Here is a 24,071-nt window from a genome sequence, read left to right on the forward strand (position 1 = left end):
AATATGTGGAAGCAAGACGTTTTAGGGGGAAAAGTCATACATTCTTTTAGAAAAGCCGCACTAGGCCACTTGACTGTCATAGAAAGGGTTAGCCTAAAACTCTTCCATCCTCCCTTGATTTAAAAAAAAATGTTTTCTTTAATTATGAAAGTCTGATAACACTTTTACAGAAGACTTGGAAAATACAGAACCAGGTTATATATAGTTCTACTTTATTTTTTAAAGTAGATAAATTAAGATGTTTAGTTGGAGTTTCAATATCAACCTCTCAAAAATGAATAGAACAAATATTCAGAGAAGTAGAAGGATATGATAGATCTGAAAAGCACTGTGAAGCCAATTCAACATAATTAACATTTATACAATTTTCACACAAAAGTAAGATACAAATTCGAGTTCCCATAGAATAAAAACTAGGAGACACTGGAACATATCTGGTTTCCCTTATTGCTCAGACGGTAAGGAATCTGCCTGCAATGCAGGAGATCCTTCCTTGATGTTTGTATCCTACGGCATGAGGGGAAGCCCTACAATTGTCACTCAAGCCTTTTTAAAATTAATTTTTACCAGAGTATAGTGGCTTTACAATGTTGTATCGATTTCTGCTGCTGCTGCTGCTAAGTCGCTTCAGTCATGTCCAACGCTATGCAGTCCCATAGACGGCAGCCCACTAGGCTCCCCCGTCCCTGGGATTCTCCAGGCAAGAACACTGGAGTGGGTTGCCATTTCCTTCTCCAATGCATGAAAGTGAAAAGTGAAAGTGAAGTCGCTCAGTCGTGTTCAACTCTTCGCGACTCCATGGACTGTAGCCTACCAGGCTCCTCCATCCATGGGATTTCCTAGGCAAGAGTACTGGAGTGGGGTGCCATTGCTTTTTCCAATACATATACATATATCCCCTCTTTTTTGGATTTCCTTCCCATTTAGGTCACCACAGAGCATTGAGTAGAGTCCCCTATGCTATGCAGTAGGTTCTCATTAATTATCTATTTTATGTATAGTATCAATAGTCATATATATGTCACTCATGCTAAGTCACTTCAGTCTTGTCCAACTTTTTGAGACCTACAGACTGTAGCCCACCAGTCCAGGACAATCCTCTGTTCATGAGATTCTCCAGGCAGGAACACTAGAGCAGATTGCCATGCTCTCCTCCAGGGGATTTTCCTGATCCAGGGATCGAACCTGCAAGTCTTACATCTCCTGCATTGTCAGGCAGGTTCTTTACCACTGGTGCCACATGGGAAGCCCTTATATATGTCAGTCATAATCTCCCAATTCCTCCTACCCACTCCTCTTTCCTTCTTTGTATTCATACGTTTGTTCATTACATCTGTATCTTTATTTCTGCTTTCAATAGGATCATCTATACAATTCTTCTAGATTCCACATATATAAAAATATCGTATATTAATGCCACTGGAGTCTTTAAATCAGGCAGTGGAAATCCAGACTCGATTCTATATTTGCATCAGATTTGCACCATTAAATATGAATATGAAGTGGCTCAGTTGTGTCTGACTCTTTGCAACCCCATTGACTGTAGCCTGCCAGGCTCCTCTGTCCATGGGATTTTCCAGGCAAGAATACTGGAGTGGGTTGCCATTTCCTTCTCCAGGGGGTCTTCCCGACCCAGGGTTTGAACCTGGGTCTGCCGTGCTGCAGGCAGACTCTTTACTGTCTGAGCCACCAGGGAAGCCCTAAAGGTGAACTGTGGCCCGACCTCCCCATCATTGTCCAGTAACTTAGGTCATGTGATATTTGAGACCTGGGCAGGTAGGCAGGCCAGGTGTTACTCACAGGTCCACAGAGGGAAATGGGGCCTCCTGTCCCAGCTGCACTTCCTTCTTCCCAGAGCAGCTTCTGGCTCCTTCCATGGGCAGGCACTAGGCTCAGCGCAGGGATGTGGAGTTGTCTCTGACAACATAGTCTCTGACCTCAGCATGTTCAGTTTAGGGGGAGGCGTATATGTTCACAGATTCTAAACAGCATGCAAAGGGCTCGCCTGCCCTGCCAACTGTGGGGCGGGGCGGGGCGGGGGATGCCCACCTCTCCTGGCAGAGGGCAGGTTGCGCCTCAGGTCCAGATGCCCCTCTGACCACAGATTCCCTTCAGAGAGGTGCCCAGACTCCTGACCCCAGTCGGCTCACCCTCAGCCTCACGGAGTCCCCCAGGCTCCCGGCCTCAGCCCCACCTTCCATAGTCTCTGTTTCTCTTACAGATGTGCTTTCTGTCCTTCCAGGCAGGACTGCAGACCTGTCCCTCCCCTTCCCCTCACCCACTCCCCTGTCCCTCCTCTGTTGAGTCCCTGGGTCCTACAGATTCTACCCGTGTCGACCTCTTGGGCCCTTGACTCCGTCCCCTCCTCTTTGTTCTCACCGTTCTTGCCTTAGGCACTCAGGCTGGGTAGAGCAGTGGCTCGGAGCTCAGGCTGTAGGTCAGAGCCTAGCCAGCATCCCATATCTGCCACTTACTGGTTGGTGTCCTGGAGCAGACTTCCTCACCTCCCCAGGCTTCAGCCCTCCCACTTTTGCAGGAGGATGGCAAATGAAAAATGAGATCGTGTATGGCAAGCAATAGCACAGCGCAGGCCCAGGTGCAGTCATTGGCTGCTTGTTGGGAGGAGGTGGGGCACCCTCCTGGAGCTCTTTCCCGGACGCCCTGCTCCCCACCTCCTCTTCCAGGCCTTCCTCTTCCTGCCTACCAGGGCTCTTTCTAAAACGGTCTCCTGCTTGTCACTCCCCTGCCCAACGCCCAGTGGGTGTTTACTGCTCTCAGGATCAAGTCTGGTTTCTCAGCTTAGTGCAGCAAGGTCTGTCCTAAAGTGCCTCACTCCTCAGCGGAGCATCCTTCAGCCACATGCACCCAGATGTGAGCTCTGAGCTCATACAGCTGTTTTCGATCTCTGTGTCCTATCGCCTGCTCTTCCTCAGGTTTGCAATACCTTTCCCTCCTCTTCACCTAGTTAATTCCTTTTCAGTTTATTTGCTGTTGTTCAGTCGCAAAGTCGTGTCTGACTCTTTGCAACCCCAAGGACAGCATTCCAGGCTTCCTTGTCCTTCACTATCTCCTGGAGTTTGCTCAAATACATGTCCAATGAGCCGATGATGCCATTCAACCATCTCATCCTCTGTCATCCCCTTCTCCTCCTGCCTTCAAGCTTGCCCAGTCAGAGTCTTTTCCAGTGAGTGATAGGTACTGCATAAAGTGGCTCCAATACTTTGGCCACCTGATGGAAAGAACTGACTCATTAGAAAGACCCTGATGCTGGGAAAGATTGAAGGCAGGAGGAGAAGGGGACGACAGGATGAGATGGTTGATTGGCATCACTGATTCGATGGACATGAGTTTGAGCAAACTCCGGGAGTTGGTGATGGACAGGGAAGCCTGGCGTGCTGCAGTCCATGGGGTCGCAAAGAGTCGGACACAACTGAGCAACTAAACTGAACTGAAAGTGGGAGAGAGGAAGGAGGAACTGGAGGAGAGTGCGAGGAGAGAAGGAAGGAAGAAACTTTTGTGCCTGCAGAATCTGCATCCTCCCCGAGCCATACAAGAAACTGCCGAGCCTGGCATGCTCTTGGTGGTTTGGCACCATAAAACTTTTCCTGGCCAGGGCTCAATAATTAAATGATCAGTGTCCCTGGGAAAAAAAAACAAGGAAAGACCCAAGTGAGAAAGACTTGGAGATGATTTTTTTTTTTTTAATTTTAAATTGGTCCAAGAGCTGTTGGAGAGGGAGTGCAGTTGGAGAAGATGAAAGTGATGGCTGGATCAGGGTCCAGAAAGAGATGGAGGGCGTGAGACCAGGGCAGCACCCAGGGAACTGGTCCTGGACCCACTGAGAAAATCGGTGAAACATGCAGACAGACAAAGGAGGTGAGGATGGGTACAAATGCAGGTGGATTTGTAGGTGGGGGTGGATGGATGGATTGAGAATGTCCATTCTAATTATATTATTATTAGCATTTTTGCTCTTTTTTTTCTTAAGATCAAATTTAAATACTGGGAGGTAGCTTAGTGCAAGGGTCAGCAAATATTAAAGGGCCAGCCAGAAGTAAATATTTTAGGCTTTGTGGGCTAGATGGTCCGTCTCACAACTATTCAACTCTGCAGTTGTAGCACCAAGGTAACTACAGACGAAAGTAACTGCAGTCTACAAGGTAGATGTTCCAATAAAACTTTATTTACAAAAGCAAGAAGTGGGCTGAATTTGGTTTGCCACCTCTTAGTGATCCATAAAGTGCACTGTATATGTGGTTCTGTAAGGAACAGGGACTAGACTGGCTGGACATCAGAGGTCACTATCTCCTCCTCCCGTAATAGTTGTGAGACAGGTCTGCTAACCTTTCTGGGGCCTCAGTTTTTCTTTCTCTTAAATATCTATTTGATAGCTGTCCTGCCTGCCTCTGTGTGGGGCTCTGATGGCAGCCCTTAGGGGTCAGTGTAACTCATTCCTTCTATTAATATTACTCTAAATAAACATCAAGCAGCTCAAATGTTAGTTCCATGAAGCAGAGATTTTTTGTTTTTTCTTGTTTTGTTTTTGTACTATTTTTAAAGGTGACTTTCCCTTTACACTTATAACAGAATATTGGCTATAGTCCCCGTGTTGTACAATACATCTTTGTAGCCTATCTGACCCCCAGTTGTTTGTACCTCCCAGTTCCCCATCCATGTGTTGCCCCTTCCCCTTCACTACACTACTACTACGAAGTCGCTTCAGTGGTGTCCGACTCTGTGCGACCCCATGGACTGCAGCCTACCAGGCTCCTCCATCCATGGGATTCTTCAGGCAAGAACACTGGAGTGGGGTGCCCCTTCCCCTTCACTGGTACCCACTCATTTGTTTTCTGTACATATGCATTTTGTGGTATAGTCGTTAGTTTGTGGTGTTATCTTAGATTCCTCCTATACATGATATCATAAAGTATTTGACTTTTCTGACTTATTTTGCTTAGAGTAATGCCCTCCAAGTTCATTCATGTTGCTGCAAATAGCAAAGTTTTGTCCTTTTCTGTGGCTGAGTAGTATCCCATTGTGTATCTAATATATACCACATCTTCTTGATCCACTCCTCTGTTGATGAACACTTCGGTTGCTCTCCTATCTTGGCAACTGTATAATTACAGTGCTGCTGTGAACATTGGGGTGCATGTATCTTCTTGAATTAGTTTTTGTTTCTTGTGGATATGTACCTGGAAATGAGATTGCTAAATCATATGGTAATTCTGTTTTTCATTTTTTGAGAAACCTCCACACTATTCTCCACCAATTTATATTCTTAGCAGCAGTGGGTTTTTAAAAAAATCATTTTCTGTTCACTCATGTAGCCCAAACACCCAGAATAGCACTGAGCGTGGAGTAGATGCTTAAATATTTCTTGAATGAATGAATGATGAGAATAAAATAAAATCTCTGCTTACTCATCCCAACCATCCCCTCACATTCCAACAGCCCCTAAGGCTCCAAGTGTCAGAAGACCTGGCCTCTGGTCCCAGTTTTGCCTCCATAAGATAAAACCTCATCGTATAGCTTCAGTTTTCTGACTCTAAAGTGGGGGAACAGAGAACCCCCTTCCTGCTTCCTAATGGGGCTTGTTATGGAGTTCACAGAGAGAACCAGCATGGAGGAGCAGACCTAATCTAGAGCAGGGCTCTCAGACTCGAAGGCATGCTGACTGGTGGAGATGCTGTTAAGATACAGTGTGTTAGTCGCTTCAATTGCGTCCGACTCTTTGTGACTGTAGCCCACCAGGCTCTTCTGTCCATGGGATTCTCCAGGCAAGAATACTAGAGTGGGTTTGCGTGCCCTCCTCCAGGGGATCTTCCCAATGCAGGAATCAAACCCAGGTTCAGGTTCCACTGGGCGCAAGACTCTGCCATTGCTGATGAGCTCCTGGGTGATACTGACCTCCTGGTGCTCAGGCCACACAATGAGTGTCAGGTGTTAGCTCTCATGGATGTCAACTGACACAATGATTGGTACCTGGATTCATGAGAGTTCTAGCCTCTCTGACACGCGGGGAGCAGAGATGATCTGCGAGTTCATTGGCCCCTTTAGTGATGTCCCAATAACTGCAGATATGAGCATTGCTGATTTAACAACCCTGTCCTCATTTTTGGAGAAGGCAATGGCACCCCACCCCAGTACTCTTGCTAGGAAAATCTCATGGACAGAGGAGCCTGGTGGGCTGCAGTCCATGGGGTCGCGAAGAGTCAGACACAACTGAGTGACTTCACTTTCACTTTTCACTTTCATGCATTGGAGAAGGAAATGGCAACCCACTCCAGTGTTCTTGCCTGGAGAATCCCAGGGACAGAGGAGCCTGGTGGGCTGCCGTCTCTGGGGTCGCACAGAGTTGGACACGACTGAAGCGACTTAGCAGCAGCAGCAGCAGTCCTCATTTTATTAGCTCTTCCATGACTGAACATTAGCTAGAACTCCCTAGCCAAACCCCAACTAGAGTTTGGAGTTCCGTGATCCTGTGTACGCATTAGGACTGGTAACCTTGGGCCTGTTTTGTATTTGTCAGTCTCCTTCATTTGCTGCTTTATTTGTTTTGGGTGTGACTAATCCCACGGAGCTCTTGGGTCTGCAACCTTTTCCTGGGTAATTTGTAAACTGATGTGTTTTCCAGGAGACATTTAATCTGAGAATTTTTGCTCAGCCTCAAAGGGCTTATTGTGTAAGAGGCACACTGTATCCGGCCAGGGAAGAGGCTGTGATGAACAAATAACATTAACAAGGACAGCAGAAAGAGATCTCTCCTCCCAGCTCTGTCCCCTAGTTCACTGCTCGGCAATCCCTTGAGCAGATACCGAATATCTCAGCATAACAAAAATATGTCCAAACCACTAAGTCCTTGCAATCAATTTGTTGTTGTTCAGTCGCTCAGTCATGCCCGACTCTTTGTCACCCCATGGACTGCAGCATGCCAGGCTTCCCTGTCCTTCACCATCTCCTGGAGCTTGCTCAAACTCATGTCCATGGAGTCAGTGATGCTATCTAACCATCTCATCCTCAGCCGCCCGCTTCTCCTCCTGTTGTCAATCTTCCCCTGCATCAGAGTCTTTTCCAAAGAGTTGGCTCTTTGTATCGGTGGCCAAAATATTGGAGCTTCTTACTGGGCAGCAAAATGGTTTAGTTGTTCCCTGGATGCTCTTTCCCGTGCAGTCCAAGGGTGAGTGACAGGTTTTAAGGATTTTCATACTCAAAGAGTCGGACATGATTTAACAACTAAACAACAACAATACTCGACAATTCCTCTAAAAGGAGAGGTTGTCTAGCTGCCGAGTGACGGGACAAGGAGGCATGGTGCTAGGATCAGATGCTAGGATCCCTGAACTGCCTTTCATGTAGGGTTTTGGTGCATTTCAAAGCCCTTTAAAATATAGGAACTATTACTTCGTTTGGGCTTCCTTTGTGGTTCAGCAGTGAAGAATCTGCCTGTGAAGGCAAGAGACTCGGGTTCAATCCCTCGGTCAGGAAGATCCCCTGGAGAAGGAAATGGCAACCTACTCCAGTATTCTTGCCTGGGCAATCCCATGAATAGAGGAGCCTGGTAGGCTACAGTCCATGAGGTTGCAAAGAGTTGGATACTACATAGCGACTAAACGACAATTACCTCGTTTAACCTGCCCAGATTGACATGGTAATATTGGAACGCAGTTTCTGACCTTCAACCCCATGATTTTTGGTACCAGCTCTTGAACGTAACAAGTAAGTTTACCCAGTAGGTTCTCAGTTTACTTAGCTTCAGCACCAAAAGTCTCACGTCCTGGGAATCCCCTCCCACTTTTACAACTGAAATGGTCCTCCTGGATGGGCTGAGACTTGAGATTTGTCCTACTTGTTGTAAAGCCCTATTTCTGCTGTACCAGAGAAGGCGATGGCACGCCACTCCAGTACTCTTCCTGGAAAATCCCATGGACGGAGGAGCCTGGTAGGCTGCAGTCCATGGGGTCGCTAAGGGTCGGACACGACTGAGCGACTTCCCTTTCACTTTTCACTTTCATGCATTGGAGAAGGAAATGGCAACCCACTCCAGTGTTGTTGCCTGGAGAATCCCAGGGACAGGGGAGCCTGGTGGGCTGCCGTCTATGGGGTGGCACAGAGTCGGACACGACCGAAGTGACTTAGCAGCAGCAGTAGCAGTGCTTCTCAAATTTCAATGCAGGACCACTTTGTTCAAATGTAGATTCTGGTTCAGTAGGTCCTGGGCAGGGCATGAGGCTGTGTATTTTTAACAAACTCTGATGCTACTGATCTAGGATCACACTTTGAGTAGTGAAGCTCTAACCTAATGACTCCATGGGCGATGGGAGCCCTGAAGCTCAGGCAGCATTCCAGAGGGCTCCCGAGTGAGCTCCCACCATTAAAGATGTGGCTTGGCCATCAGCCCAGAGAACCCACCAGAACATGGTTGATGGCCCTGCCAGTTCATCAGTGGGGGCTCCAGGTGACTTCTCCCCTCCCCGCTGACCTCTCTGACCCCAGACAAGCCCTCTCCACTCCCTTGAAGCCTCACCCAGCTGACCTATTCCCTTGACGTTCATTGAAGACCTCAGTGCCAGGTCTGTGTGTCTTGAGACTCAGGTATAATCCTGGGAAAACCAACTAAAGGCTCCCTGTATGGGCACCTTCAGACCATCAGGTTGGTCCTCCTAAGAGCTGAGTGAACAGGGCAGGGTGAACAGGTGGGCAAAACTCAGCTGGATTGTCTTAGGGACCTTGTATTTTGGGAACTGGCCTAGTTTGTTACTGAACTGTAACCTAGCTTATGCTTACTGATGCTTCCGCCTGTCATAACATATATGTCTGGTGATATTGTTAATTTCTGAGATCTGCTGTCATTCCAAGGACCACTGTTTGACACTCATTGTGTGAGACTATCAGCTTTAAATTTCAAAATACTGGAGGTGATGTTGACACTGAGATATTTGGTTATGGGGTGCTGGATCTGTCTGAGTTAGATCTTTCTGACATTGTCCCTCTGATTATGTCTTGTCTGAATATTCAGCAGCAAAGGCTGCAAGATACATCTCAACAGAGGGGACTTCCCTTGTGGTCTAGTGGCTAAGACTCTGTGCTTCCACTGCAGGGGGCACAGGTTTGACCCCTGGTCAGGGAACTAAGAGCCCACAGGTTATGTGGCATGGCCAAAATCTCAAAAGCTATTAAGCATCTTGTATAAAGTGTGGGCCTGAGAGGCAGCAAGACTTGGGCTTGAGTTCAGACTCTGCCACTTACAAGCTGAGCAACCTTGCACCAATTGCTTTCTGAACCTTAGTTTTTCCATCTAGAAAAAGGGTTATTCATGCCCATCTCACAGCACCACGGTGAGAATGGACGAAGATCATATGTTTAAGAAGCCCGACACATAGGAGCTGCTCAGTGAATACCAGCATGGTTATTGTTTAGTCGATAATTTGTGTCTGACTCTTTGTGACCCCATGGATTGTAGCCAACCAGACTCCTCTATCCATGGGATTCTTCAGGCAAGACTACTGGGGTGGGTTGCTATTTCCTCCTCTAGGGAATCTTCCTGACCCAGGGATTGAACCCACAACTCGTACATCTCCTGCATTGGCAGGTGGGTTCTTTATCACTGAGCCACCAGGGAAACCCATCCTCACTGTCCATTATTTTTATTCTGCTTTCAAGAAACTGAGCCTAGAGAAGACGTGTTGGTCTTGGTGGAGTGGAGAAGGCAGGGGGAACCACTCAGTTAGAGAATTGACAGCAGATCTCGGGACAGACAGCATGCTCCCGTCTGTCCTGCACTCCTGCATCTTTGCTAAGACATCGTGTCCACTTGTCTCCACAGGCACAGGGAGAATTTGGATGGACGATGTCGCCTGCAAGGGCACCGAGGAGAGCATCTTCCGCTGCAGCTTCTCCAAGTGGGGGGTGACAAACTGCGGGCACGCTGAGGATGCGGGCGTGACGTGCAAGAGACACTAACAGTGGGCACAGCCCGAGGTCCCGGCCCAGCTGCTGAGCCTCCTTCCTGCATTCCTGGGGTGGGGGCAATGCTCGGGGATCCCCTGGCCACGCCTCTGCCCTCCATGCCCAGCCCAGCACCCCCAGACCTCTGTAATTCCCATCCCAGGACCACGGTGACCTGTCACCCTCCTCCTCTTGGACATCTATTCCAAAGCACAACTCTGGGATCCACTGCCTGTCTCTCCCTTCCACCACGGTTCCTGCATGGAGCCCTGGTCGACTGGATCGCCTTTTTCCAGAGTCTTCTAAACACCGTGCCCTCAAGGCTACCTGTCCATGTTCTCTGTGGTCTGTGAGTTACAGATGGATCCTGGCGACCAATGCAGCAGTGAAGATGGGTAGGAGGCATCCCAGGTCGATTACTCTGCAGATCATTCCCAAACCTCAGGCCAAGAGTTTTGACCAGCAAGAGACGATACTGAGTGATTCACCTTCCCCTCTTTCCTCTGCCTCTGCACAGCGTTTGTTAGTTTGGGAAAGTGACATAGAGGAGGGGCGGCTCTAGGAGTGAGAGGGAGATGCCAGCCTTCTGCAGGAACCAGTCTGGATTCCAAGAAGGCAAGTGAAAGGAACATTTACTGAGTGACTGCCATGTGTGCTACATAATATCTTGGGTGCTCAATTCATGTATCACTTTGCAGCACTCCTGCAAGTCATGCTGGCTTGGGTACCACCTGACCTCCAGGTAGCACTCGACTGACCCATTCACCTAGCCTATCAGTCAGATGGAGAATGAGACCATTGTTTCGACCTGAACTCTCATTATGTCTTTGCTTAGACTCAAGCAAGAAGCTGGGGTGCAGCACAAGTTGACTAAAAGATTACATACTCCAAATCCCATAGGGTATAAGTTCAAGGTTGGATGTGACTGGCTTCCAAGGCAGCCATCCACATAGGAGGATGGATTTAGAGGGTGACATGGGAGCTATCTGGGCTAAACCAAGGCCAACCCTCAGTCATCTGGCAATCAGGATTAAAGCCACGTTGCCTGTGTCTCAGAGCTATCTGGAGGCGATGATACAGAACCTTCCAGGCCTCTTTGGGTGTCATCCTGTGGTCAAGAAAGCACATGTCCTGATGGAGCCTATAAGACTGGAAGGAAATGCGGATTCCCTACTACATCTAGGGGAAGAAGAGGCTGTGGGCCTCTGGGAGCCCTCAGTCTGCACCCCTTTCCTAGTGATGGGGAGATCAGAGTCTGCTTTTGACATGAGGAGCAGGTCATGCTGGGCATTTCTGTGTTCTAGGCCTGGGGAGCTTCATGGTAGCAAGTGAGCATAGGCCCAGAGACCTTGGGGGAGTCACAAACTCAGACACGCCTCAGATCACAGTCACCTGTCCTACGTGGTGGGCATCGCCTGCCTGGGGAACGCGAGGGCTGGGACCCTCTGGGGATGAGACCAGCAAAGCTCCTGGCTGACAACTAAACCAGTACATGCTATTGGTTGTTCTTTGCTTATAATATGCTTATTATCTGCTATGTTTACATAACATGCATGTACTCATGCATCTTTTCCCAGAGCCAATACATGTATGCATATATGAACACGGCACTCTTTACTACATAGCTCAGTACATCGCAAAGTTTGCATTTTAAAAAAAGAAAATACTCAAGGTGGAAGAATGTCACATTAAGTGAAATAAATCCCTAAGTTTGTTCTGACAAAGAATCCAGTTATCCCAATGAAGACCCATGTAACTTTCTTACCTGGTCTTTTCATTCGGGAAAACATAAGTCTTGCTTTACATCAATGAAAAACCATGGTGATATGTGTTTGAACTTTAAAAGCAAAGTCTACTAGTTTACATTCCTACTTAAAGGGACGTGGAAATAGCCATGATCCTGTATTTCAGGGACTAAGGGAAATTAGGCCAGGCCTAAAATACATTAGACCTTTTGTAAGAATTTCAATAAAGCTGAAAATATGATGCTAACAAGTTTCCCTCACATTTTTTCTCATGAAAACCCAGTGAGCATGGGAAGGAGGCGGGCAAAAATTGGATAGGTCTGATCATTTTTCAGCAGGAATTGGTAGAATGGACAGCTTATGAGAAGCTGCCTTAATACTTCCAGAGGACGATAAACATAGTCTAGACCAAGAACTTGATGGCATATGAAGTCTTAAGTTACCTATTAGGTAACCTAAGGAAAGGGTCTCAAGCAAAAGAATGATAATCAAGACCCAGGTTATAAGAGAATTGCTTTTGTATTCCTAAAGGAAAGTCCACCTGTCAATTTCTCACTTCTCCAGAGCTGTTGGCACAGACAGTAAAGAACCTCCCTGTAATGCAGGAGATCCAAGTTCGATCCCTGGGACAGGAAGATCCCCTGGAGTAGGAACTGGCAACCCACTCCAGTATTCTTGCCTGGAGAATTCCATGGACAGAGGAGCCGAGTTGGGTCACAGAGAGTCAAACACAACTGAATTCTTACTTGGGGATGTGCTTTCATCCAGAGTTCCATTAACACAGAAGAAGACCACCCAAGGTCTGAACCCCCCAGTGAGAAGCAGGAGCCCCCAGGCCCAGGACCCGGGCAGCATGTAGGGTGACCTGGGTCATTGGGTAGTCCCGGTCACATGCTCATAGCTGCACCTCCGGGAGAACCTCATGGCCCCAGGCTGGCCGTGGGCCCTAATAATTTGCCAAAGGAGATCAAAAAGTAGACTTTCTGGAAACACACCAGAGGCATGGTTTCCTCCTCTAAAAAGCCAGGTGATACCCACCCCCAAAGAACTGTGGCTCCCACTCTATGTTCAGGCTACGTGGAGAAGGGAACTTCTCCCCTCGAATGTCTACAAGGCCCCAGGTTTCCCTGGTCTCAAATACCCGAGAACCCATGGTGCCTGCATGGGTTGTAGTCAAGCCGACAGCTGTGGTGGGTTTGAGTCACAAAAGAAGTTACGGCACTCTCCACCACAGTCACCTGGGGGCTTCTTGAGCCTCATTGTTTCCTGACGGTTATTCTGACATTTCTATGAGATGTCAGCTGTGTGAAGCACCTGTCTTTCTCTTCTTGGAACAGCTCTCCCTTCAGCCCTCCACGGAACACCTTTCCCATCCCTTCTTTTCTCTGCTCCTCCACCTTTCGATTCTGGGAGCTGAGTTGAGTTCTGACTGAGGGGAGCTTTGTCACTGAATCCTCTTCACCAGCTCACCCCCCAGTGAGAACAGGCTAAGGAGCTTTCCAGGAGGACTCTTAGTCCCCTAGGGTAGTGGTCTCCAATCTTTTCAGCACCAGGGATCAGTTTTGTGGAAGGGATCAATTTTTCCACAGACTGGGTGGTTGGGGGGAGGAGGTTTCAGGAGGATTCTAGTGCATGACCTTTATTGTGCACTTTATTTGTATTATTATTATCTTGTGATATATAATGAAATATATACAGCTCACCATCATGCAGAATCAGTGGGAGCCCTGAGCTTGTTTCCCTGCAACTGGATGATCTCATCTGGGGGTGAGGCAGTGGCAGCCGCTCCCTATTGCTAACACCACCACCTCAGCGCCACCTCAGATTGTCAAGCATTCGATTCTCACAAGGAACATGCAACCCATATCCCCCCCTTGCATAGTTCACAGTACACTTTGAGCGCCTATGAGAATCTGACGCCTCTGCTGAGCTAATAGGAGGTGGAGCTCAGGCGGTAACCGGAGCAATGGGGACCCGCTGTAAAAACAGATGAAGCTTCACTCGCTCACCCACCGCTCACCTCCAGCTGTGCGGCCTGGTTCCTGGCAGCCACCCGCCAGTATCCATCCATGGCCTGGGGGACTGGGGACCCCTGCCCTACATGGGGACCTCCCACCCTAGCTGGAGGGAACTTGAACAATTCCCAGCTCACTATGAGCTCTGCTCTCAGTGCTTTCCTCAGAAATTGTTCTACCCAGCCTCCCAGGGTTCACACAGATTCAGCAGACAACATGAGGGAACCCTGTGCACTTTTCTGGCACTTTCTTTACATGGCTCCCTAGTCTCAGATGCTGTGCCCAGCAAATTCCAGCCACCTTGGCCTTCTCAACCTCCAATTTCTGTCTCCTCACCTCATCAAGTTTCAGCAGAGAGCCTAGGCCAGTGCAGGCTGACCTCATGAGGTGTCTTTTTCTCAAGGAGCACAGACTTGTGCTGCTGTTGCTGCTGCTAAGTTGCTTCAGTCGTGTCCGACTCTGTGCGACCCCATAGACGGCAGCCCACCAGGCTCCCCCGTCCCTGGGATTCTCCAGGCAAGAACACTGGAGTGGGTTGCCATTTCCTTCTCCAATGCATGAAAGTGAAAAGTGAAAGTGAAATCGCTCAGTCGTGTCCGACTCTTAGCAACTCCATGGACTGCAGCCTACCAGGCTCCTCCATCCATGGGATTTTCCGGGCAACAGTACTGGAGTAGGGTGCCTGAGGTCTAAAGTCTAAAGATACTTTGTCAAGTATTTTGACTCCCTAAGTCGTGTCTGGCTCTTTTCAATCTCATGAACTGTAGCCGGTCAGGCTCCTCTGTCCATATGATTTCTCAGGCTAGAATACTGGAGTGAGTTTCCATTTCCTTCTCCAGGAGATCTTCCCAACCCAGGAATTGAACCCAGGTCTCCTGCAGTGCAGGCAGATTCTTTACCACCAGTGCCACCTGGATCCAAGTCTTATTTTCACAACTTATTAGATGAACTTCCAGCTTCAGGACCATCACCTATAACTCAGAGTATCCTACATGCCTTATGTCACAAATATTTTTCGAGAATATATTAAAAGGGTTTAAAAAATCTAAAGGGTTATGCAAATTGTTTTTGTTCAGTCGCTAAGTTGTGTCTGACTCTTTGCAGCCCCGTGGACTGTAGTACTGCAGGCTTCCCTGTCCTCCACTATCTCCCAGAGTTTGCTCAAATTCATGTTCATTGAGATGCTATCCAACCATCTCATCCTCTGTCGCCTCCTTCTCCTTTTGCCTTCAGTCTTCCCCAGCATCAGAGTCTTCTCCAATGAGTTGGCTCTTTGCATTAGGTGGAAAGTTTTGGAGCTTCATCTTCAGCCTCAATCATTCCAATGAATACTCAGGGTTCATTTCCTTTAGGATTGACTGGTTTGATCTCCTTGAAGTCCAAGGGACTAATATTTATATAATAACATGGAAGACTTTGACCTTTGGTTTACTGGAAAGATGGTCATTATAATTTAAAATTTTAAGAGTTGATCGAGACAAGACGAATACCTTAATAAATAAATTCTGGGACCAAAATAAGTGTAGTTCATTATAGTACCATATTGTCAGGGTATCCGCCACAGATTTATCTGCATTGTCAAGGAAACACAGAATTTGGGTTTTTTAAAAATTCACTCTATGGGAGTCTGCTCATGAGACAGAAGGGCCTCTAGGTCCAAGTCTTTTCTGGAAGGGCAGACAATGAAGTGTCTGTGATGTGAACAGCTTCAAAATACATTTTGCAGCCCATTTCTCCAGCTTTACTGAGTAACAGGCCAGAGTGTACAGGAACTTGAAGGGCAGAACAGACAGGAGAAATGGGAATAAAAACTTTCTGTAGTTCCCGCCACTCTAGAAAGCCCACTGTTAGCTCTCTGGTGACATCTGCAGGCCAACAAGAGAATGACATGTTTGAAAGCCTTCCAGGAAGAATATACCCTCTAGGGTCAAATCAGAGAAGGCAATGGCACCCCACTCCAGTATTCTTGCCTGGAAAATCCCATGGACAGAGGAGCCTGGTGGGCTGCAGTCCATGAGGTCGCTAAGAGTCGGACATGACTGAGCGACTTCACTTTCACTTTTCACTTTCATGCATTGGAGAATGAAATGGCAACCCACTCCAGTGTTCTTGCCTGAAGAATCCCAGGGACAGAGGAGCCTGGTAGGAGGCTGTCCATGTGGTCACACAGAGTCGGACATGACTGAAGCGACTTAGCAGCAGCAGCAGCGGGGTCAAATCAACCAGATTATTCTAAAGCCGACTCTAACGTGCATAGGAATCACCTGGGGATTTGGTTTAAACTCAGATTCTCATTTAGTAGGTCTGGTTTGGACCCAAGATTCTGAAGGTCTATTTCCTGGGTGATGCCCAAGGCTGCCTGACCACCTCACCTGTCAGGCAGCATTGAATGTCAGAGTTGGGAAAGGTATCAAAAGTCATCTGTTCAACCTCCTAATTTGACAGGTGAGGAGGCATGAGAGCAAGGGGAGAAGGCAGGCACCCCCACAAATATAAGTAATGTAGGATGTTTCATTTCTCTCAGTCTGCCTTCCATGTCTATAATAATAAACTACATGAGCTCAGAAAGGTTTTCCAGCTCTTATGCTTAGTGATGACATTACTTGCTCAAGGCCACAGGTCTAGTCTTTGCCTCTTCTGACGAGCTCAAGAGATCAGGTTGGATGGCAGAGGCCCTTGAAGGTTAATCCAATTACCAAGTGCCTTGGGCATAAAGATGGCTGTTTTGTATAACTGAATGATTTTTTTTTTTTCTTTCCTGTTTCTCCTTGACTTCCTTGTGCTCCTGGCTGGGAAAGTAACTAGTTCTAGATGAAGTAGAAGATGTTCCTGGTTTCCAAATGAAAGTGATATTTTCCAGATGGTAAGAGACCAGTCCAGATTGCAGAAGGGGAGTCCAGGGTCAGAAATCACAGAAATTCTACTGTCATCTCTAGCTGCAGTTACAAAGAAAGGGCACCTCCCAAAACAGTCGCTTCGGCACATCGCCCACCAGGTTACAGCAGGGCTACCTCACCCTGAGCCTCCTGTTCCCCAGTGCACCCACCTCTCCAGATTCTGTGGACCCCCTTCCCTCCCCCACCCAATGTCACAGTTGCTCCCTGTAGCTGTGCTGTGGGGAAAAACAAACAGGACTGTAGATTTTTAATTCAAGGACATTTGGAGACAAATCCAGCTAACTCTGAACGACATTAGGTGTCCTTGGTCCAAGTTTTGGAGTGAATTACCTTAAAAAAAAACAAACAGCTGACGCTGCATTTTACAATTCAAGGCCTTGGAGTGAATTACCCCCAAACCACGATTAATTGGCAGAATATGAAAATAAGCGCTGACTCATGGAATTCATTAACATTACCATTTAAAGTAATAGTTCAGCTATATGAAATTAGAAATGCAAGAAGTGGACACTTGTGTGTATGATCTGGCATGGAGTAGTGGAAAATTCCCTGAGTTGGGAAACAGAAGATAGGGGATTTATTTCTGAATCTGCCACTTACTAGATGTATGTCCTTGGGCGAGCTATGTAGCCTCTTTGGGACCCAAATTCTTACATTTGTAAGATGAAAGGACTGTGTTAGATGGTCTCTGAGTTCCCTTCCAGCTCTGATTTTTTTCGACCTCAAAACCTGTATGCTTGTTTGCTTGCTAAGTCGCTTCAGTTGTGTCCGACTCTGCAACACTATGGCTTTGCAACCCTAGCCCGCCAGGCTCCTCTGTCCATGGGATTCTCCAGGCAAGAATACTTGAATGAGTTGCCATGCCCTCCTCCAGGGCATCTTCCTGACCCAGAGATTGAACCCACATCTCTTACATCTCCTGCACTGCAGTCGGATTCTTTACTACTGAGCCACAGAGGAAGCCCCCAAGCCTGTAAAGGTTTTAGAAATTCTACGAAGAAGAATGCTAGTAAGGGCTCTCTTACACCTTAATGTCACACACACAACTGTCTCTCCTGCTCAGGAACTGTATACAGTCATCCCTCGGTATCCATAGGGAATTAGTTCTAGGATCTCCCATGGAGACCAAAATCCAAGAATGCTCAAGTAGGTTATATTAAATGGCGTAGTATTTGTATGTAACCTACACACATCCTCCCAGATATTATAAATCATCTCTAGGTTACCTATAACACCTAATCCAATGTAAATGCTATGTAAATACAGTTGACCCTTGAACATCTTGGGGGTTAGGGATGCCAACCCTCCTTGAACTAAAAAATTAGAAGTGAACTTGACAGTGAGCCCTCCATATTTGAAGTTCCACTTCTGGAAATTTAACCAACCTTGGGTTGTGTAGTACTGTAGTATATATTGAAAAAAATTGGTGTGTAAGTGGATCTGCACGGTTCAAAGCCGTGTTGTTCAAGGGTCAACAGTAGTCGCTGGTTTGGGCAGATTCAAGTTTTGCCTTTTGAAATGTTCTGGATTTGGGGGGAATATTTTTCACACATGGTTGATTGAACTGCAGACTCCAGAAATTCAAAGGCCCACAGATGCAGGTCAACTGTACACAGCTAGTTGTTTGTCATCTAGGACCTTGATCATATTCAGTTGTGTTTCCTTACCGTGTAGTAGGACCTCATAAATGTTGAGTAAAATGTTTAATGAAAGGAGTCAAGTCTTAAGTTAGAACTTTAAAATCCTGGCAAGGCTTAAGAACATAATTTTCTTGGTCATACTTCCAGTTACTGTCCCACGTGACTCCTCTTTAAAGCCAAATGTTACGAGATGACAGCTGACTCCATTTCCTCTCTTCCTCCTGACACCTACCCCTTGAGGGACACTGAAAGAGTTCAAAGCTCACCAATGATTTCTGTGTTCGAGTGACATTGTGAAATGTGCTCACTTGGTCTTGGCACTGGTTCCTGGGACAGAGTTCCTAAAACCCTTGTAATTTCCCTGTGATGAGGATAAGAGGGGAGCTTAGAGACGAACTGGGAGAAGGCAATGGCAACCCACTCCAGTACTCTTGCCTGGACAATCCCATGGACAGAGGACCCTGGTAGGCTGCAGTCCATGGGGTCGCTAAGAGTCGGACATGACTGAGCGACTTCACTTTCACTTTTCACTTTTGTGCATTGGAGAAGGAAATGGCAACCTACTCCAGTGTTCTTGCCTGGAGAATCCCAGGGACAAGGGAGTCTGGTGGGCTGCCGTCTATGGGGTCGCACAGAGTCAGACACTACTGAATCAACTTAGCAGCAGCAGCAGCAGGAGAGACGAACTGAGAGAGTAGCACTGACATACATATGCTATTATGTGTAAAACGGGGAGCTAGTGGGATGCTGCTGTATAGCACCGGGAGCCCAGTTTGGTGCTCTGCAATGATCTGAAGGGGTGGGATGCGGGGGTGGGAGGAAGGTTCAAGAGGGAGGGGATATATGTATACCTATAGCTGATTCACTTTGTTGTACATCAGAAACTATTACAATATTGAAAAGCAATTATACTCCAATTTAAAAAAAAAGGATAATTTGCTTGAATAACCATGCTTCCTTAAGCCAGCCAGTTATTTGTGGCCAATCAGTGCTGACCATCATCTTGGATGATCATCATCAATAAAAATAAACCCTTACATGTGCATAGTATAAGCTAAATGAAGGCAGCTTTACGTGTTATCTGATTTGGCTTTTGTCATTGCTCTGTGAGGTGGTTACGGCTGTTACAATTATGAGTGTGTAGTTGGAGCCATAGAGGCACAGCCAGTTTAGGTACATTGCCTGAAGTCACATCGCTGGTGCTAGCATCTGAATTTTTGTGCCTCCTTCCCAGATTCGTATGTTGAATCCATAATGCATAATTAACTTAGTGGTATGAAAAGGCAATAGATGTGTCTGGCAAATAGAATCTAAGGTAAGAGGCAATTGTAGTGATCCGGGAGAGAGAACAGGGTTGTGGAGAAAGGAAATAGCTTTAGACATGGACAATGAGGGCCCTCCCTGGTGTCCAGCGGCTAAAACTCTGCGTTCCCAATGCAGGGGGTCTGGGTTGGATCCCTGGTTAGGGAACTAGATCCCACATATTGCAATTAAAGATCCCACATGCTGCAAAAAGACCCAGAGCAACAAAATAATTTTTTTTTTTTTTACAAATAGAAAAGGATGGTGAGGACCAAATTCTAGATATATTAAGAAGAATTGATAGGAGTTGACTGGCTCGAGGTAGAAGGTGCAGAAGAGGTTTCTGAAAGCATCAACAGAAAAACATCAGAGAAGGAGCAATTCTTTCAATATGGAGGGAGTGGATGGAGGTGGGAGGAACACACAGATTCAGTTTGAGTCGAAAATATGAGCTAAAAATGGGGTATATAGGTTTCCCACAAACACTTGTAATACAATTCGCCCACTTAAAGTGTACAATTCAATGGTTCTTATTCTCTTCACAACATTGTGAAGCCATCACCACAATCAATTTTGTAATATGTTCATTGGTCCCAAAAGAAAGCCCATACATTTTAGCAGTCACCCATCTTTCTTCTATTTCACCAGACTTAGGCTACCGCTAACCTACTTTCTCTATAAATCTGTCTATTCTAGACATTTTGTAAAAATGGAATCATGTAATGTGTGGTCTCTTGTGACTGGCTTCTTTCACTTAGCATAATGTTTTCAAGGTTTATCCACGTTGTGGCATGTGCGTTTCATTTCTTTTACATTGCTGAATAATATGCCATTGTGTGCATAGACCACTGAGCTACGTATGCTCAGTCATGTCCGGATTCTTTGCAACACCATGGACTGTAGCCTGCCAGGCTCCTCTGTCCGTGGGATTCTTCAGGCAAGAATACTGGAGTGGGTTGCCATTTCCTCCTCCAGGGGATCTTCCCAACCCGGGGATCAAACCTGAGTCTCTTGTGTCTCTTGCATTGGCAGCTGGATTCTTTACCACTGCACCACTTGGAAGACTACAAGTGATACCTACTCATCAACTGATGAGTGTCTGTTGTTTCTACATTTTGATTCTTAGAAATAACGCTGCTATGAATATTTGCACAAGAGCTTTTGGGTGGGCGTAAGTTTTCATTTCTCTTGGGTTTATGTGCGGGAGTGGAATTGCTGGGCCATAAGATAACTCTATGATTAAACTTTTGAGGATGTGCCAAACTGTTTTCCAACGCAGGATTTCTACCAGCCGTGTATGAGATTTCCAGTTTCTCAATCTCCTTACCAATGTGTCGCTGGGGCTGATGAAAACTTCTGGTGGCCTACCTCTCCCAGGAAGATACCATATCCCTTTAGTAAGAGTTGGAAGGAGAAGGAGCCCTGTGTCCTTGACTTCACCTTCCTAGAATAGAGTTTCTGTCGCACTGATCTGGAAGTGGGGAGGAAATGGATGAGTCATGGTTCAAATGCTACAGACCCTCACTGTTCTTACCAAATTTTACTATGTTTTCTTAAATAAGTATTTCTTTATGTTCTGTATACCCTAAGGACAATTTCCAGAGACTTTAAATGTTAGGATTTAAAGAATAATTTTCACTAGTTATGCTTGTTTTGCTGGAGGCTGCAGAGCATTTTTCACTGTCATCCTGGAAGAGGAAACCTAAATGTGTGTAATTTAGAGCTGCCTAAGACTGTGGTAATTTACATGCAACATGGAAAACTGTTACACAGGGAACATGTGCTCTATGAAATTGACTTTGAGAAACACTGATGTAGGCTAATCAAGCTCTGCAATAAATGGGAAATTAGATGAATTTGAAAGGGATAATATTTAATTATTAATGGAAAATAGATTGACCGCACCCCATTCAACAGTGGAATATTTTTATTTTTAACAATTTAATTATTTGTTGTATTTGGTTGCGCTGGGTCTTTGTTGCTGTGCAGGCTTCTCTCTAGCTATGGCGAGCAGGGGCTACTCTTTGTTGCAACGTTCAGGCTTCTTGTTGCAGTGGTTTCTCTCGTTGTGGAGCATGAGCTCTAGGGTGCATGGGCTCAGTAGTCGCAGTTCCCTGACTCCAGAGCACAGGCTCAATAGTTGTGGGGCACAGGCTTATTGCTCCAAGGCATATGGGATCTTCCCAGACCAGGGATCAAACCCCTATCTCCCGAATTGGCAAGCAAATTCTTTACTGCTAAGCCACCAGGGAAACCCCAGAATATTTTGATTTTTACTCTCAAAAGGAAAATCATATTTATCTCCTTCCATAAATTATGTATAACCAAAACACTCCAGTACCTAATACCCTTACAGGCAAAGACATTCTAGAAGTTTCAGTAAACCACCAGATCCTATGCCTCTGAGTTTCACAGATCAGTTAATTTCCAAAAAATATCGGGAGGCTGTTTTTAATATTTGCCACATAAGGACATCTTTGAAAAACCATTTACACAAACCATTAACATTTCAGATCTGAGAGGGCATTTGAACATCCATAAAAAGAAGAATGTCATAATCAAGATTATGAAGGAAAATCTTTTAAATAGAATGCATTTAGCCTTCTAAAATGTCATTTATTCCCCCTTTTTAGTCTTTTAATGGTGGTCCTGTGGAGACATTGTTACAGACTGATTAGAAATTTGGCATTTTGGAACCATCAAAATTTGTAAGCTGAACAAAGAAAAATGGCAAATTTAATGGGCTCCCTTCTTTTTGCAAGGCAGTGCTACCCCAATCCTACATTTGGACCTAGACTTAATTCCTATCCATATGGAAAAATCAAAATAAACTGAGTGAATAGTTTTTTTTTACCAAAATATTTAATAAACAGTTTTCTAAATACATAGCTATTAGATATTTACATCTTTTCTATTCAAGTAACTTGTCAAAGAAACTTGGAAAAGGAGAAGATTTAAAAGACAATAGTATGTATTAACATATGTAAAATAGATAGCCAGTGGGAATTTTCTGTAGACTCAGGGAACTCAAAGGGGATCTGTAACAACCTAGAGGGGTGGGAAGGGCAGGGAGGTGGGAGGGAGGTTCAAGAGGGAGGGGACATTGGTATACCTATGGCTGACTCATGTTGAGGTTTGGCAGAAGCCAACACAATACTGTAAAGCAATTTTCCTTTAATTAGAAATAAATACATAAAAAAAGATAACAGTATGTACATTGACATCAGCCATAATTGGAGATTAAGTGTTCTAGATACTGTAATTATTGAATGGGGAAGTAAGAGGGGGTATGAGATGTCAGATTTACACAATTTTCAGAAATAGATCTATTTTGTAAAACAAGGAACACTTACGTTCGTTATTGTAAGGGTTAAATCCCAGGGTGCTTTTCTGTTAGCATAATATATCTCTGAAACATTCTCCTGCCCTTGAAGCACAGTACAGCTGCTCTGGGCTCGATCCAATTTAGGCTAATATCTCTGTAATTCTTTATACGGCTAATAAAGTCTTTGGAACCTTCTTACTGTGATTAAACACTAACTAAGGCCTTGCCAAAGACACTTAGCAAAGAACTGGCATTGTAGGTTTCCAGTAACAGAATGACCACGGGCAGTCAAAGCAATGATCAGAATCAAATCCTCTGGAAATTATGTCACATTTGAAAATAAGCAGTTGGCATTCATTTCTGGCACCGTGGATTTTGTGGTCGATGCATCCCCCGCGCAGTGTGTCCTGGAGGTGAACAGAATATGTCACTGGTGCCTCCTTTTCCATTTTGAATTCCATATTGCTTCCCCAGAGAATCACGAGAATTATTTCTCTCTCCTTTTTTCCTTTTCATAAGAGGTATCAGGTAATCCACTCATCCCACAAATTATTTGGAAGATGAGGAAAAGCTCGGGCAAAGCAAAATAACTTCCAAACCAAATAATGTGTCTTTTTGTCTCTTCTTCAGAGTATGAAATGTTTAGAAATAAATAACAATTCTGGAAAAAAATCTCCTCCCTGGACTTTAGGGTTGGGGAACAGAGCTTAGCTTCCTTTAGACCCAAGGAACTCTGGCTTGATGACATCCTATGCTTTATAGATCAGAATGGTCCTTTCCTAAAGCTTTCTTTCTGTCTGAGCAGACCTACCTGCCTTAAAAGTCAGTACATTCAGGGTTTGCTTAGCTAAAGGGTTTCTGTTGTAGATTACTGTTGACCAGTTGCCTCATCCAGGAATCTGGATTCTAGATTAAGCTTTGGTGACTGGTCCATAGGAAGGTTCATAAGCAAGAAGGGGTTCTAACGTGAGAGAATCAGAAAATCTGGATCACAGATGTGTGTTGAAATGCAGGTTCAGGATCTAAAACTGAGATGATGCGGTTGATTGTCAGGGAATATACGAGGCATAGTCAGGGAATATACGAGGCATAGTCAGGGAAAGAAGAGAAATGAAAAGTGTCCAGGAAAAACTCATCCAGTGTGTCCTGGACTGACCCATCTTGTCACAAAGCAAACCCAAGAGAGGACACTGTTCTTC

At 45.8% G+C, this 24,071-nt stretch overlaps 1 protein-coding gene across 1 annotated transcript in view; it reads left to right on the forward strand.

Moving 5' to 3' along the window:
• SCARA5 (scavenger receptor class A member 5) overlaps positions 1-11,943 on the forward strand; it is a 133,485-nt gene extending 121,542 nt beyond the window's left edge. Inside the window, exon 9 of the mRNA XM_070794420.1 lies at positions 9,827-11,943. Coding sequence (XP_070650521.1) covers positions 9,827-9,963 — 137 coding nt within the window. The 3' untranslated portion in view covers positions 9,964-11,943. The remainder of the gene's footprint in view (positions 1-9,826) is intronic.
• The last annotated feature ends 12,128 nt before the right edge of the window (positions 11,944-24,071 follow it).

Source organism: Bos indicus, chromosome 8, assembly GCF_029378745.1.
Source record: "Bos indicus isolate NIAB-ARS_2022 breed Sahiwal x Tharparkar chromosome 8, NIAB-ARS_B.indTharparkar_mat_pri_1.0, whole genome shotgun sequence".
NCBI lineage: Eukaryota > Metazoa > Chordata > Mammalia > Artiodactyla > Bovidae > Bos > Bos indicus.